The sequence below is a fragment of the Psittacula echo genome (genome assembly GCF_963264785.1).
Source record: "Psittacula echo genome assembly, chromosome: 5".
Classification (NCBI taxonomy): domain Eukaryota; kingdom Metazoa; phylum Chordata; class Aves; order Psittaciformes; family Psittacidae; genus Psittacula; species Psittacula echo.
In genome coordinates, this window is record NC_137739.1 from 68,833,873 (window position 1) to 68,850,896 (window position 17,024).

General features: G+C 39.4%; 1 protein-coding gene across 1 annotated transcript; it reads left to right on the top strand.

The window, feature by feature from the left end:
* Nucleotides 1-256: 256 nt before the first annotated feature.
* LOC308221242 (inverted formin-2-like) lies at nt 257-10,075 on the top strand (the record flags this gene model as incomplete). The annotated part of the gene is made up of 11 exons (XM_080618228.1): nt 257-320; nt 823-965; nt 1,504-1,565; nt 3,051-3,153; nt 3,795-3,880; nt 4,895-4,995; nt 6,922-6,992; nt 7,098-7,205; nt 7,794-7,864; nt 9,158-9,282; nt 10,005-10,075. The coding sequence occupies 11 exons, from the start codon at nt 257-259 to the stop codon at nt 10,013-10,015; spliced, it is 945 nt and encodes a 314-aa protein (XP_080474354.1). The 3' UTR covers nt 10,016-10,075.
* Nucleotides 10,076-17,024: the final 6,949 nt, after the last annotated feature.

A 17,024-nucleotide genomic window follows, 5' to 3' on the forward strand; every position in this document is an offset into this window, starting at 1 on the left:
GGTTCATTTACTTCGCATCCAAATAATACAGTACTGTTGAGGGGCTAGGCCTTGACATCAGGGAATAAGAACTTGCTGCTATGATAAATTATATAAACATGCATGTAAAAAAATCAAAACAAAACAAAACACAACCGGTTTGAGCCATAGTCTGTTCTCTTGTGCAGAGATCTAAATTCAGATTCATCCCCAATGTCTCCAGTGCCACTGTGGCAGTCTCTCCTAAAGAAAAAGGAGGTGAGATCCTTTGTTAAAGATGTTGCAGACCAGTTCATGTTTTGAAGTGCCACGTGTTACTCAGATGGCTCCTGATGATTCTGGTAATAAGGCTGGGCTTAGGAGTCCCTGTCTTTTGCAAAGAGAGACATTTACCTAATTGGATGCAACATCCCCTTTTTGGGTACCACAATTGCGCAATGTGTAACCAGTCAGCAAAAGCAGAGAGAATTTGAAGCAGCCCATTAAATCTATCTGCTGTCTTTGTTTCAGTGAATCGAAGGTGGCAATAGTTTTCCAGGTTTAATTAGCCTTCAAACGTTTGGGATGCTATCTGTGGGAGCTGCCACTCTTAAATAATAAACATTTGTCCAGGACTAATTAATGTCCTATTTCATTAATCTTCTAAAGTGTGTTTTCCACAAATCACACTGCCTTGAAAGTGCTCCTTTACCTCTGTGGTCCGTCTTGAAGATTACAAAATACTCTTGTGTTGAGTGGAAAGATCTGTTGAACAGTCATGCCCTGTGGTTCTTCCTAATGAACTCCTGGCACATCACTGGTGAGTGTCTTGCATCTGTTTTTCATTGTGCTTCTCTCTTCCAGAAAGCCGCTCCATGTGGGCTGTGATGCCAAGCAGCAGCAAGGAGCTTGTAGAGCCTGACTATGCAAGCTTGGAGATACTTTTCTCTGTCTCGCCAACAGCACCTATGGAGAAAATGGGTCCAAAAGTAAAGAAAATAAAAGAGGTACTTGGACTGCTCGCTTTTTGTACAGCCAGGCAAAATCCTTGAAATTTAAAAGCTTATTCACTGTTTATTGCTGTCAATAATTCATAATAAGAAAGCTTGAAATATTTTTATCATTTCCTGAGATTACCTAAAAGAAGCACTAGAGAGGTTTAGAATTAAACATGAAGTAACTCCACTGGGGGACAGGTCTTCATCAGAGAGAAGGGGGACATGGGAATTTCAATATTAACTCTAATCAATTGGAATATTCTAGACAAATCAATTCCCTTCTCTATCCCTTTGCCTCTTTCTGTTTCTAAAAGAGACCTGTACTGTTTCGAATTGCTCTGAGTTTGATCAGCTTGGCAGTCCTGGGTAATAATGGTTGGATTTGATCATCTTAAAGGTCTTTTCCAAGCCATTCTATGAAGGAAGAGTGCTGATAATGTTATTATGAAGAATGAATCTTGCCCTACAAACAAGAGCTCTAAAATTTCTGTTAAAATCAGGGTAAGTGTATTTCTAGCTCATAGTCTTTTTCTTCCTCTCTCCACAGATTACATTCATAGGTCCAAAAAAAAGCCTCCTTCTGAGTATATTTCTGAAGCAATTTAAGTGGTAAGATCTGGAGAGTACCATGTGAATTACTTATTTGATGTGTCTGTGTTTATTGAGACATTAAATGAGATAAAATTGGCAGAAATACTTTACATTTACATTTTATCTTTCTTTAGCAAGGAGTCAAACTTTTCCTTTATTTTTTTAAAAAACCAAAACAAATAACAAACAATAAACCAATGAGATGTGGCAGTCTCTTTCCAGACAATTAATACCCCATCTCAAATTGTTATTAGACCTAAAATGGACCACTAATTCCTAAAGACACAATAGTCACAATTAACAGCAAAATCATGTGAAAACATACTTTTCTTTGCTATTATTGACATAAATATCAACTGCTGGCAGCAAGCATTAGAGAAGATTCCTGACTGGAAATTTCAAGTTATTTAATTGATTTTAAAGAGACATCTCCAGGGGTTCAGCTCCAATATGGTGTATAGTTTATATCTGTGGATTTTCTATAAATAGGAAACAGTTTCTATAATTAAACAAATGGAAATTTACCAAGTCATAGTCCTCACAAGGAGGGGGAAAAAAAATAAACCACCAAACAAACAAACAAAATAAAAGAATCTGTTCTAGCTTTTGGCAACATATCTTTACTCCTAGATTCTCTGAAACTACTGCAACATGTTCTGCACTCTCCCTGCTCTTTGTGCAATGGCCCATATTGTGAGGGCTTCAAAAAGAAACTCAGCCTAGAAGCTTCTTCGTGTTAAGAATAAATATGAATCAGTCGGAGGAATATTTTTATTTTTTATATTATTATTTTCCCATTGCAAACTGCGTCTCAGTGGGTAAGAACTGTGCATAATCTAATCCAGTTGCTATTTCCTCTCTCTGCATGATTCCCCGGGCAGCAGTTAAGCTCTCCTGAGAGCAGCTAGTGACTGTGGGATCCAAGAATTGAGCCCTGCTTGCACTCATGTGGGATGAAGCTGCTCTGCAACCGGGTACTGCCTCTGTTAGCCCTGGTAGCTACCAGGAAACAAGCTCTCCAGAGATCAAACCAGAGCAGTCTGGACCCATTTGAAAGACATGTTGTCTGTCTAAGTTTCAAGAAAGGATTTGGGGTAGAACCTTCTGGGATCTTTATAAATACTTCTAAGCAGGAGGAAAGCCATTGGTTTTAGCATTGGCTTTGCTGCAAGCAGTGAAGAAATTCAAAAGTAAATCTTTTCTCAGTGACACTGGATGCCCACAGGAAAAGGAGAGCCTTCAGGGTTTGTTGTGTAAAGATTAACAAAGCCCAGAAAGCACATGTAGTTTATAAGGAATATTACTTAGGTTTAAAAAAATCCTTTGCTTTTTCATATCTACACTGTACTTCTGAGGACTAAGATCCAAAATGTAATGTGAGGCAGGTATAATAAAAATTACTTCATTTACTCCTAAAGTGCTAGTTGAGAGATTTGGATCTCTTCTGTTTGTCATGTTACTCCTCCCTACACCATTGCTCTACACCACTTATCTTTCATACAGCTCCAATGAAGAGATTGCTGCCATGATTCAGAAAGGGGACAGTTCCAAGTTGGATGCTGAGATACTGAAGCAGCTACTTAAACTGCTGCCTGAAGACCATGAGGTATCTATTAAGTGTGTTATTCTGATGGAGTTCAGTGTGCTTTGTGCTCAGCTTGAAACACTTGCATTACAAAAGCAAGAAGCTACAACTGGAATCCACACCCCCCCTGCACCATCTCAGTCAATGATCTTCTAAGGTAGAGTGGTGGGAAATCTGCCCCAGCAACAGACTGGCCTCTTCACAAGGGGTTAGGCAACAGCCTGTTGGAAGACTCAACACTGCTGTAGATCAGGTGCTGTTCTTTACTCCCATTGTTTTAATTAGATGGATGAAGTACATTAGCATTTGTGGACTTAGGTGAATAAAGAGCCTTTCAGAGCAGGTTTCAATGAGGACAAAGGGAAAGTACCTCTTTTTAAAAGGTTTGCTGGACTTCTGTGCACTGCAGCTTGCTGAATCCCTGCCTACGGATCAGGGATTCATCCTACAAGATGCTGTACAAATGCAGATGATCTTCCAGTCAAGACAAAACCTATGTGCTTGCCCTTACAAACCAGTTTATTTATGAAATTTATTGTATATCTGCCTTACTCCCATTGTCTGTGCATACAACAGGTTCAGAAAAGCCAGCTTCATGCTTGTATGAAGCAATAGGCACCAGAAATATTTATTGGTTATTATACTGTTTTATTCCTTGTTAGATAAATAGCCTGAAGTCTTTCAAAGAAGAAAAAACAGAATTAGCAAATGCAGATCAGTTTTATCTCCATCTCTTGGAAGTTCCTAGGTAAGCAAAATTTTCCTTGTCTTCAATCTGAGTGTGGTTCTTGTAAGATTTGTCTGTAAGAATTAAGACCTCTGTTTCCTGTGCTAGAAATATGTTCCTGATATTCAGTCTTCAGGATAAATCATCTGACTGCTATTTCTAGAGCTGGTTTGAGAAACTTTTCCTTCCCAAAAGCTGAAGAGGCTTTCAGACACCTTTGGCAAACTACAGTTAATTTAACCTTGATATGAGGAAACTCTTGACTGGTGTACAGTAACTATCTGTATGGCATGAAGTTGCATACTGAATCCTACCACAAGCCTGCTGATTCACTGCACCACTGGTTTAGAGATTCCAGTCTGCCAAAGAGAGCCCACAAACCTGTGAGTGAATCACAGCAGTGCCTGTACTTTCACCCAGTCAGATGAGGTATACACAGAGAAATCTTTATGCTGTTCATAAAAACATGTTGATATGTTGTAATTCATAGCAATAGCCCTCCATAAATCTGATCGGTTGCCATGCTACAACCAGAGATGCTTTTTCAAAAATTTCACAGTGAAAATGGGGCTTTTAATTGTCTAAAACTAGTATCTACCTTTAAAAGTACTTTAGAAAATGCTTTGATGGCTCTTCCACAACTTTAATCCATGGTGAGGCATAACTATTGTTAAAGGATATCACTGCAAAAATATTTTTAATTTCTGTTTGAGAAGTTAAAAGGAGGAACAAAAATCCTGGCTAGTGCTGCCTAGGAACTGGAAAAAATTATGGCTTCGTTATGCAAGGAAGTCACTGCCAGATGTCAGTGCAACATTGCTTTCTGAAAGAGGAGACAATTGTTTCTAGGACATCTTTGGAAATATGTGTTTGATTTATTTATAATCCAGTTCTCATGTCTGAGCACTAAAGAGAACAATGCTAGTACTGAGCTTTGCCTAAAAATGGGCTGAACACAAGTCAATTAATCAGGCATGCGAAGTTTGTTTTTGTGGGGTTGTTTGGTTAGGGTTTTTTTCTGCTGATCTCTTTTAGCTATCAGTTGCGGATTGAATGTATGCTGATTTGTGAGGAAACAAAAATTCTGCTGGAGTGTCTGTGGCCAAAAGCACAAGCCATCAGGACAGCCTGTGAAAGTAAGTGCATCAGTGCTATGCCTATGCCCAGGCACAGTCGTAGTAAGCCTCTCTTTTACTTGAAAAGCATCAGTGGTACCATATGCTACAATCCAATAAAAATTAACTTTTTAATTGCTGAATATGTCATGAATGTAAAAATTATTCTGCAGATTCCTTCTTCTAGGATTCATTTTGCAGAACTGCAGTTTGTGCTGTCCTGCTCTGGAGTCAACCTTCTGTCAACATGAATAACACACACCTCTCTCCTATCAGTGGTTCTGCAGAGAGGAAGGAAATTTCCTTTCTGTCGATGCCAGATTCTGTTTGAATATAGGTCAAATTTTGATGTGTAGTGGAGATTTTTGTCTGTAACAATAAATTGGTTCCAGTTTTTCCTCTAGTGCACACTGGTCGCAGTCCAGTACTCTGTAGTGTAGCAGGCCTCAGTGACATACCAGAATCTGGTCTGGCTTCCAAAATGGATGCCCCAAGTGATGTTCACCAGTGTTTCAGGACCCCCCTCCACTCAAAATTATCCTTGGTTCTAGTTTTAAGTCATCTTTCTTGAAGTTGCTCTTGGATTCTTGCTTCAGAACAATAGTTTGAGAGTCAGTGACCTCCTATTGAACATTTAAACTTCAAAACTTGTTTATGCTTGAACATAAAACTTGGCTATACCTGGCTGTCTGGTGTCAGTGTTATAGTTTCTCTTTACTGCATTGTAATCAGTAGTGCACTGCAGCCCCAACTGTTCGTCTTTGTCCCTTGTCCATCCTGTTGCATGGATCAGGGTTTCTGTTCTAGTTCTTCCAAAAGCTTTATTCTTGACCCAGATTAGGGGAGAGGGACCTGGGGGTCCTAGTGGACAGCAGGATGACCATGAGCCAACACTGTGCCCTTGTGGCCAGGAAGGCCAATGGCATCCTGGGGTGTATTAGAAGGGGGGTGGTCAGTAGGTCGAGAGAGGTCCTCCTTCCCCTCTACTCGGCCCTGGTGAGACCGCATCTGGAATATTGTGTCCAGTTCTGGGCCCCTCAGTTCAAGAAGGACAGGGACCTGCTGGAGAGAGTCCAGCGCAGGGCGACTAAGATGATTAAGGGAGTGGAGCATCTCCCTTATGAGGAAAGGCTGAGGGAGCTGGGTCTCTATAGTTTGGAGAAGAGGAGACTGCGGGGGGACCTTATTAGTGTATATAAATATATAAAGGGGGAGTGTCATGAGGATGGAGCCAGGCTCTTCTCAATGGCAAACTATGATAAGACAAGGGGTAATGGGTATAAACTGGAACACAAGAGGTTCCACTTAAACTTGAGAAGAAACTTCTTCTCAGTGAGGGTGACAGAACACTGGAACAGGCTGCCCAGGGAGGTTGTGGAGTCTCCTTCTTTGGAGACATTCAAAACCCGCCTGGACACATTCCTGTGTAACCTTATCTAGGTGTTCCTGCTCTGGCAGGGGGATTGGACTAGATGATCTCTTGAGGTCCCTTCCAATCTCTAACATACTGTGATACTGTGATTCTCCTGCTAAAATGCACAGCTTCTGGTTATCGCTCTAAGTATGAAAATGAGGCAAAAAGCCCTTTGTTTTTCTTAGCTTAGACCAATATATGCTGGAAATGGGGGCTGTAGTCATTCACAAATTTATACACTTTTTCATATGCAGTTCTCCCTCATAAGCAGCTGCAGAGATGACACATCTATACTCAAAACTTGATGGGAAAACTAGTTTTCCATCCATTTGCAGAGAAGAGGTCACAATAGAAACTTACTCATTCCACTTCCATTCAGCTGATTTATTTCTGTACTGGTGTATTTCCAAATCCATAACGATGGCTTGACATAATCTTGGATAAGAATTTTGTTACCGCCACTGTCAAACCTAAGGAAAATCCTGTTTCAGGTAATTTAATTTATTGAAAATGTCTCTCTTCTTATTTTTCAGCACTTCTTACCAGTCACCGACTGCTAGTTTTCTGCCAATTGATTCTTAATGTTGGAAACTTTCTGAACTATGTAAGTAAACTGATTTCTTTAATTGCTGTATTTCTAAAGATTAACAGAAAATGCAAATGCAAGACTTGGAAACCAAAGGAAGGAATATTTTTCTGTATCTTCTAGGGGCATCACACTGGAGATGCTGGAGGTTTTAAGATTAGTGCCTTGCTCAGACTAACAGAAACAAAAGCAAACCAAAGCCACATTACTCTGCTTCATTATATTTTGGAGGTACAATGAAACTATGAAATTGTTCCTGTGTGCATTTTTCTCAAATATTTATCCCTCAGAAACTAAGGGGCTTTGGCCTAAGTAGCACCCTCCTGTAGGTATCTGGAGGTGAGCCTCTGTGCCTGAAATACACTGAAAACTTCTCCACATCTCTCTGTGCAGGTGGGATCAAATCCATGTGCAGTAATATTTAGAGAGTTAACACTAAGTTTCCTGTCTCAAGTTCACTTAACATGTCTGCTTGCTGTTTTCTATCATTTCTTCTCCAGCTTTTCTTTTGTGTTGACATTTCTTCTGAACTCATCTGTCAAATGAAATTAATTTTAGTGGTATGAAGACAAATTCTCGGGTCAGCTTGTGCACTGTGGCAGCATACAGGATACTTGAGCAGTTAAAGGACCTTTTGCTTTCTTTTTAACTCCCTCTGCATGCCAAATTGAGAAAAAGAATGAAGGAGACGAAATTTATCCCTACACTTATGAGAATGAAAACTGAAGTGTTAAATTTTCAGTCATGATGTTGTCCAGCTGAAAAACTCACATTCTTTGACTGACTGTGCAAGGTAACCATTTTTCACTTCAATTTTAGGAGATTGAAAAGAACCACAGAGATCTGCTGCAGCTTCCCAAAGATCTTGACTTTGTTTCCAAGGCAGCAGGGTAGGACATTATTGTTTGTTTTTGTCATGTATGAATTACCAACCTCTTTAAAGCTAACAAGGAGCTGAGTCATTTTATGATGCTGTAATAAGGTCACAGGACTTCTCTGCTGCGGGAGAGGTTCCTTTCTAACACCAAACAATGTTGAGATTTGTAGTTAATCTGGTTAAGACTTTTCATATGGATTTTTATTTTGGATGGTCCATTACTAAAACTGCAAAAATAGTGAACCCCCTCATTTTCAAGGACCAGATTCTTACACATAATGTAATAGAAACGTGCAATTTCCCTGAAATTTCTTAGTCATATTCATGTGCAAGCCTATCAGGAGGTACATTCGCAGAGCTGGTGTAAGGAGGGAATGACTGGGGTGATTTACTAGCAAATGGTGGTCCTCAGGAGTCCCTGAGTTTCTAGCACAAGTTTCTAACACAAGTTTTTAATATATCTGGGTAAGAAGAATAAAGTCTGTTTCTGCATACTTTCCCCCATGTGCCTGAAAGCCTCATGAGTCTACTGCCAGCTCTTTCTGTTGAGCTCAGAAGAATCACAGAGAGATATGTTAAATTACACTAATCAGAATCCACATTTATAGCATCAGAATTAACATCTTTAAATCCTGCTATGAATTCATAGAAACCTTGCAATGTGTGAGATTTCCTTGTATCTAGAAGCAGGGGTAACTTTTAAACCTGGAAATGAATTAGCATTTGTTAAGTAGCTGCTTTGTTTGGTTTTTTTTTCCTAAATGTATTTTTATTTAGTAATGCAACAGAAAATATTACGGCTTTTCTGAATTATCTGTGCAGATTTTAACTTGGATGTTGTTTTGAAACATGAATTTATTTTGGGGTTGTGTCATCATGGAAATACTTTTGTTACCTGAAACTAAATCTTGATGGTCAGTGATATAAATGTGCTGGGTTTTAAGTAATTGCCTTCTAGTTTGGTCAAACTTACAGAGTTGACATGTGGAGAACTGTTCACAATGTAAACCCTGCAAGGGACTCTTCTAATGCTGCTCACACCTGGAGACACTGAGAAACAAAACAAGTTTTGCTGATCCAGTATTTTTTATCTGGCACAAAGAGATAGCACAGATTCTTTCTTAAATAAGGGTTTGAGGACACCAAAAAGGATTTATCTAGAGTACTACTGCAAAAGCAGGGTCTGGGTTGGATGATTAATTCTACATTCATTTGCAGAGATGTTACTGTTTGCAATAATTTTTTAACTTAATGAAAACAAAAGACTCACCCCTTCAATGTACTGTCCTTTTTGTGGACCTTTCAGAATCCACTTTGATGCTATGCAGGCGGAGGCAGGTGCCAATTTGAAGAAACTGTTGGAAATAGAGAAGTGTTTATTTTTGTCGACAGATGATGTAAAAATGCAGCATGCAAAATCTGTTCAAGTAGGTAATGTGAGTGTGACATCCTTCTTCCCAAACACTTTAAATCTCTTCTCAAACCAACTGTAATTCAGGTTGCATTTGGACATAGAGCAATATGAGAAAGGAGTCATAGCTACACTCTCCCTGTGCCCTGGTGGAAGGAGCATCCCATATTCTTCTCCACTTCTGTAATGTGGTGGTGTGATGAGGAAACAGCTGAGGACTAGTCATCTTTGTGTGTGGGCAGAAGGAAGGAAGGCCCTAAAAATGAAATGTAGGATGCAACTATAAATGCAGACAGTGCAGTACAGAAATATGTTTTGTCTCACTGCATTTTGGGGAAAAAAAGGGAACAGATTTGCAATATCCTTTTTTTGGGGTTTTTTTCCCTCCTTTGCACATATTTCCAAACATTCCAGCTTTTCATGTTCTCAAAACAGGATCACTTAAGCTAGAAGGCAGAAACCCTAGTGCTGTATCTGCCTTGATCAGTCATCCCAGGTTGTGCCAATTACCACATGGTTCTGTGATGAAAGTGGCAACATGCAATAAGCTGCTTTGGGACAAATGGAAGTGGGTAAAGCAGATGGTTCAATGAAGAAGAAAATATCACATATCGTGAACTGTTCTTAATAGTCAGGTTTTTTTGAACCGACTGCTCTGTGTTAACAGGTTTGAGTCTTCTGGGCGGCTCTGAATATGTTACTTGCTATATGTGCATAACTTGTGTTGTAAACTGTGTCTCAGGACAGTCTTGATGCTTCAAAGGACCTGCAGAAGGAATTTGCTAGCATTGAAAGGAAAAAGCAAGAACTTGCTGATTATCTTTGTGAAGACCGAACAAAATTGTCTTTAGAAGATGTTTTTAGGACAATGAAAACCTTCAGAGAGCTCTTCCTCAAGGCCTTACAGGTGGTTTGCTTTTGTGACCATTTAGAAATAGGTTGATAACTTTCATGGTTTTTTTAAGCAAGAAGAATTTATTTTTTTCTTCTACTCCATGCTGGGCTAAACCCTGGCTGCAGAAGTAAAGGAGAGTTACTCTTTATTTGCTTGTAGCATGAAGGAAGAAATAAGCAAGTGGGCAAATATACAATGTGATTGCTTTTTTTTTCTTTCTTTCTTTTCTGGAGAACTAGGAAACCCCCAGGTTGTTGTTCCATTGCAAAATTATTAATCAGGCCTCAATGCAATAGAAGTTTAGTGGTGTGTGGAAAAAATGAACAACCTGACATGATTTATAGGCTTTGCCAATAGGCAAAAGATTCATTTTCCAGTAGACAAATCTAGTTGGAAGATATATTTACATCTAGGTATTTTATTGTACTAGTTAGCTCAAAACAGTATGTTTTGTGTCCCATACAAAACTAGGTATCTCACAAGAGATTATATTTGGCACTTTATCAATTTATAAGGCTTGCAATAAGGAGTAAGAAAACAAGAACTCTACCACAAATGTTGTGTAGAGCACCTTCCAGCTGGTTCTCTAGAAGCCTTTACAATTTCATAGCCCCTACTGTCTACTTCACTCCTGAATGAACATATTTCCTTTAGGGTTTTCTTGACACCCCTTTTTATCACCCCTTTTTATCACCCCTTAAGCCAGATGATAGTGGCTTCAGATTTATGTATTTTAACAGCAACAATCACCCACTTCTTTGCTGAATCCAGGAGAGCCCCAGACTGGATTTGCCTTTTATAGAGAAAATCATCCACATTACAAGAAATACTGCAAGAATACAGACAACTATGCTGGGTAATGTCAAGGCAAAAGAGGCTGAAGGAGTTCTATTGCATACATCATAGTTTCAGATGAAAACAAAGGAGCTTCTGGGGAAGTGGTAGAAGATGAAAGATGAAAAATATACCCTGAATGTTCCCACTACCTGTTTGTCCTGTGAGGAACTGGGCTTCAATTTTGCAAGCAATACAGCTGCCCAGGCTCCAAAGTGATGCTATAGCACCACAGACAGTGTGGAAAATAAACCCTATGAACCACAGATCCTCTGTCAGTACACTTGATCCTTATAGTTCCTAAAGCTGTAGGCAGGAAGGATAGAATTAAGAGTCAAGAACATAATGGCTCAGCATATGTGGAGAGCTATACTGGCAAATTGCTGTGAAGGGTAAATGCAACAACGGCAGTTTTTCTAAGAAGCAGTACCAATAAAAGTTATGTACTGTCCTAGTACTGCTGCAGAAGATTCAAACTACTTGTTTGGGTGCTGCTTGTTCACAGTTAGGTTGGAGCAACTAGAAAGAAGCTTCTTTTTATCTACTCAACTTATAAACTCCTTTCCATCCTATTTTTGGTTTCATTTCTCAGCAGCACTTCACCTTAAAGGTACCACAGCTGTTAGCCCCACGGTATGCATCTTTGTTACTGCTATTGCAGACCTGTAATGTAATCTCCTCTCCCTTCTTGCCTTGCCTTCTGCTATTACTGTAGTAAAGATACTCTCTGTGCTTGAAATGACAACATGCTGGAAACTTGAAGGTTTTAATTTTTAAAGCATATTTTTGTTGTGCAATTTTCATTTTTACACTAGAATCAGCCACGTGCATTGTCTCTTTACAGTGCCACTTGATGTAAGTTTTAAGCCTGAGGCATAACCTATAGTTTGAGGTGTCTTCTGTATAAAGCAGGTCTCTTAGCACTATCAAAGTCGTTAGTGCTATCTTTCCATTCTCACACCACATAAGAAGGGAAACAACTATGATATAGACTGATGCTTCATGTCTCCTAGGCTTACATAGAAGGATTTGGGTTTTGTTTCTTTGTTTAAACAAAACTTTTTTCCATTTCCTGAGAGTTCTTTCTGGTGTCTCATTCTTTAGGTAACAAAAACTGAGCTACACAAATGAAATTACTATAGTAAGAACCTGGCCTCTTCCTCTTCATCTACTTGAAGTGGGGGAAGAGGGGGGAGAGCTTTTCAAACACTCAAGTGATCCCCAAAACTGAAAAGGAGCTGGTTTGTCACCCAAGGCTGATGATTGTCTCACCAATTCTCAAAAAATAAAAGGAGCAGATGGCAGGAGGAAGGAGACAAGGAGAAAATAGCTTCCCAGCTCAAGGTTAAAAAACCAGAATTGGAGATACACTGAAAACTGAGTTGTAAAATTGTGTGGAAAAGAAACACTGTGTGATTATAGGGGATTGGGAGAAACACTTGATTTCCCTTAGTAGTTGCAGGTGTTCAAAGAGGGAAGCTCCCAAAAAAGAGGCTGTCTAATCTCAGGCAAAGGAGAAAAATGCTAAACAGAACATGCTTGAGGAAGTACTCAGTTGACAGAGGTTATATAGACAGCTCTGTGCAGGGATAGCTCCTTTCAGCTCTCCCCTAGGATTATCAAACTGGAGCAGCTGCTCCTCAGTAGGGTGCATATGGTGTCAGAACAGGATGTGCTTTAGTTAGTGTGGGGATAAACAGTTGTTGTGGAGCATCTTTTAATTCAAAGATCAAGCAAATATCTAACATCCCACAAAGTGCAAATCCGAAGTGATACCCTCTTTCATTCAGTCTCATCCATACAGCTGCCTTCAGTAATCTAGGAGATGGAGAAGTGATTGTGAATACTCGTTCCTCCGCCTTGTTACTAGGCTACCTTGTTGAGCTTTCTTATGGTGAAGAAACTCTGTCGAAAGTGTGTTTGTGTGAAATCATTCTGTATATTTTTTAAAAAAATTCTCTGAACAATTCTGTTCAGGCTTGCTCAATCCGTGAATTTACTTCTAATGTGTTTCGGTTTGTTCTCAGTACTGTGTGTGTGCTGCTCAAGTAATGTATCCCTGAATTCACCTCCTTTATTCCTTGTGGCATTACATAGAGACGTTCTCCCAGGGCCCACAGATCTGCAAGTTTCTAAACAGCCATGATATCTCAAAGATATTATGCTAGGAATTTATCAGGCAAGCACATAGGAGGCATGCAGTGATGAAAAGCTTTTAACCTCCCCATAAGGCAGCACCACCTGCACCTTGTTCTTTCAGAAGCACCCTCCATTCAGGGCAAATATATGGTCTTCTTTCTTCGTCAAAAGTACATGATTTTTCTCTCCTCTTTTAGGCATCCAGTGAAGGTGCACCATAACCTTGAGCCTATAATGCTTCTGTATTTCAGAGAGACTAACTCTATTAAGGTTCATAAGTTTTCCTTATTTGTCTGGAAATTTCTTTGGACCAAAGGATTCTAGGCTTTTATTTTGTATAAGGTCTCTAAGAAACTTGTGCATGTTTCCTGGGACTTCTTCAGCCCATCTTATGGAAATAGTGGCAGATGACCCACAGCAATCAACCAAATCTATCATTATAGTGGGAAAATGTCTTTCCTGATGCCAAACTCCCCCCAGAGAAGACCATACGTGTCTCATCAAGAATCCTATCTGCATCAAATCATCAACATCTTCCTGGACATTATTAAATTTTGTAATATGGCACAGCAGTGCCCTTCTCTTAGCATCACACATCTCTAGGACAGCAGGACAAATAACTACTAATCTACCTACAATATGTAGATAAGCTACTGGCTGATAGCAGACAAAAGCAGTCAAGCTTCAAGGTGGTGGTGGCATTGTTCTGTTGAGGACTGCAGCTCTGCAACAAGGACTGCATAAGCTTTTAAGAAAATGGCTTTTGCCATCTTGATGTTCTGCTACAGTTATCCTAATTGTTCAGAACTACCCTCGATTGTGATACTTATCAAAACCCAGAAATACTCTTCCACTGAGCCAAGGTCTTCCTTTATTAGGAGTAATCATTCAATTGCTTTCTCTTCCTCCATTAATCATATCATCCTGGTGCCAGGAGCTCTGTGGAAATCAGAGTCCTGCCTGTCTGAATAAATCCCAACAGGATTTATCCCATCTTGGCAGTTGTTTGACTGGTATCAACAGACATCCAGCCTTGAGTCTGCCACTGAACACTAGTGAAGCAATACAGCTGGCAAATTTAATGGGTGCCTGAAAAGAAACTGTGAACTGCTGTTTAACACAAGTTGAAGAGTTCCTGAAATTTCTGGTAGAAATCCCTGAATGCAAACAATATAAAATCAAGGTTGCTATGGAATAAATTTCTAACATGCTAATTAAGTTAAGCTAATGTTCTGTTTTGTGGAAAAATGGACTAATTAAGAAGAATGCATTTCAGTCCATAGTTGAATGTTTCAGTTAAAGCTAATGAAATAGTTTGCTTGTAACATCATCATAGGGAGAAGGCCCAAGGGATTGACCAGGAAGCTGGTCTGCTATTTACCCTCGAACCCCAGCAGCTAAAAGCTTTTAATGTGCATAGGACATGTTCAGAATAGCTATTCATTGCAAATTGAGAGTTTCTTAACCAGCTTTTCATTCAGTAACTCTTAATCTTTTCGTCATTTTGTCTGAATGCAGGAAAATCAAGAAAGAAAGGGACAAGCTGCAAAGTCTGAGAAAAGGAAAAAACAGCTTAAAGAAGAAGATGCAAAGAGGCCAAAGAGAGAGTATGGAAGTACATTTAACAAAAAACAATTCTGATTTTATCAGCCAGTCTTTTGTTAATTAGAAGGAAATTATCTGTTTAGCTGTAGTTGATCTAATACAGTGACAGTAATTAAGCCATGGATGATGCACTTGCCATACAGATAGTATAGTAAGACATAAATTCTCAAGTGTATGTGAATTCTTAGAAGAAATCATGAGAGGGGTGTTAGAAAAAAACATCACTTCCAATAAGCAAGTTACTACTATTTTGCTTAGAGGTAGGTGATACCCTGCTATAGCTATGAATAGCTGTTGGAAGACTTTTTAGGGTGTAGAAAGTTGCATATACTTGAACTTCAAGCTGTGCTGTGTCACTGTGGTAGGAAAGTTGTATTACGTGTTACTATTACCACAACATTTGCCTTTTTCTGATTAGATGTCTGATTCCTTAAAGTGGTTATGAGTGTGCTCTAAAAGGGCAACTGTGCTTTGCTGAAGCACAGCTGATTGACATAAATACAGGAAAGCTTTTGTTGTGCTGGGCCTACCTGGGTATAAAGCATTTCTAGTGCTACCATTGGCATGTGTATGTTTTAAAATTCTATTTTGGAAAATACTTGTCATCCACTTTTCTTGACAATTTCTGCCAATAACATTTGGTTATGATTCTTGATTCTTCAGAGAATCACTGCAAAAATGGCATTAATAAATCTGATTGGAGTTCAAGTAAATATTACACTAGATGCTCACCCTCTGGAAGGCTGTAGTTTCCCTTGTATCAGATGTCTTCTTTTAGCTCCTCTTTCACAGTTACTCCTTTTTATAATAAGAAATATTATATAGGAATAAATTTTAAAAATGCATAAACTTCACTGAAAACTGACCAAAACGAAGTTTTCAATATTGTCTTGACAATATGCTGCACTGCAAATGTTTTATGTACTTTGTAATCATAACATGCTTAATGTAAGGCTGCAGATTAGAACAATAAACCTTTTCGCTGTAAATACAGAAAAGTAATTTAGTATATGGTAAAATAAAATTATAAAGTGACATTCAACAGCTGTAGGGATTGAAGATGTGCTTCAACCCTGTGAAGAGAAGAAGCACCAGGCCAGAAGAACCTTCTGCACTTCCAACATGCAGTTTAGAGGGAACTGTCATTATTTTTGGTCTTTTGTGAGAAGGTGGATTTAATTCTTGGCATATAAACATAAACTTGAGAGAGCATTCAGACTGAATTATTTTTCCGTACTTATTTTAGAAAGCTATGTGTAGCACTGGTGACAATGAGAATAAGACATTTTTAAGATCTATTTTAATCTCCATCAGGATGTGGTGATATAAATTACAGAGTGTATCACATCTGGTATGGCAAGATGTTGGAGCACATCTTAACATTCTCTAGTTTATGTAAAACTTTTTTTTCTTTTTATTTATCATATATTTAGCAAGTTAATTATCTTTTGTATTTATCTTCTAAAGGGAGGAATGAAAAGACAGTACATTGGCAAGGACAGACAAAAGAGGTGAAGGCAGTAGCACCCATTGCTGATGTCGTGGTTTAAACCCAGCCAGCCATAAATCAGCCACGCAGTCTCTCTCTCACTCCCCCCTTTTTTTTCCCCGCTCCCAGAGGGATGGGAAGGAGAATCGAAAGAATGTAACTCCCACGGGTTGAGATAAGAACAGTCCAGTAACTAAGGTATAACACAAACCACAACTGCTACCACCAATAATATTAATGATAAAGCAAATAACAAGGGAGGAGAATACAACACCTCACAACCCATCGACCAATACCTCGCCCCCACCCAGCAGTGATCCAGCCCTTCCAGGTAACTCTCAGTTACATCCTGGGCACGATGTGCTGTGGTATGGAATACCTCTTTGGCTAGTTCAGGTCAGGTGTCCTGTCTCTGCTTCCTCCTGGCTTCCCCTCTTCCCTGGCAGAGCATGAGGCTCAGAAAGTCCTTGGTCAGACTAAACATTTGAGTAGTAACTAAAAACATCGGTGTTATCAGCGCTGTTCCCAGGCCGAAAGTAAAAAACACAGCACTGCACCAGCTACTAAGAAAAAATGACTGCTACTGCTGAACCCAGGACAGTTATTCACAGATCACAAGGCAGGGCTTGCAGCTACTCCTGAAAGACTACTGAGAACCAAGCTGAGTCAGAAGTTGTTACCAAAATGTATGTAATTCAAATGTATGGCATTGTCACGGAATGGGTGGTCATCTTTGGCCAGTAGACAATAAGTGTTAGGGAGACCCTCCCATTGAGTCATGAGGTTCAGAAAGCACCCCC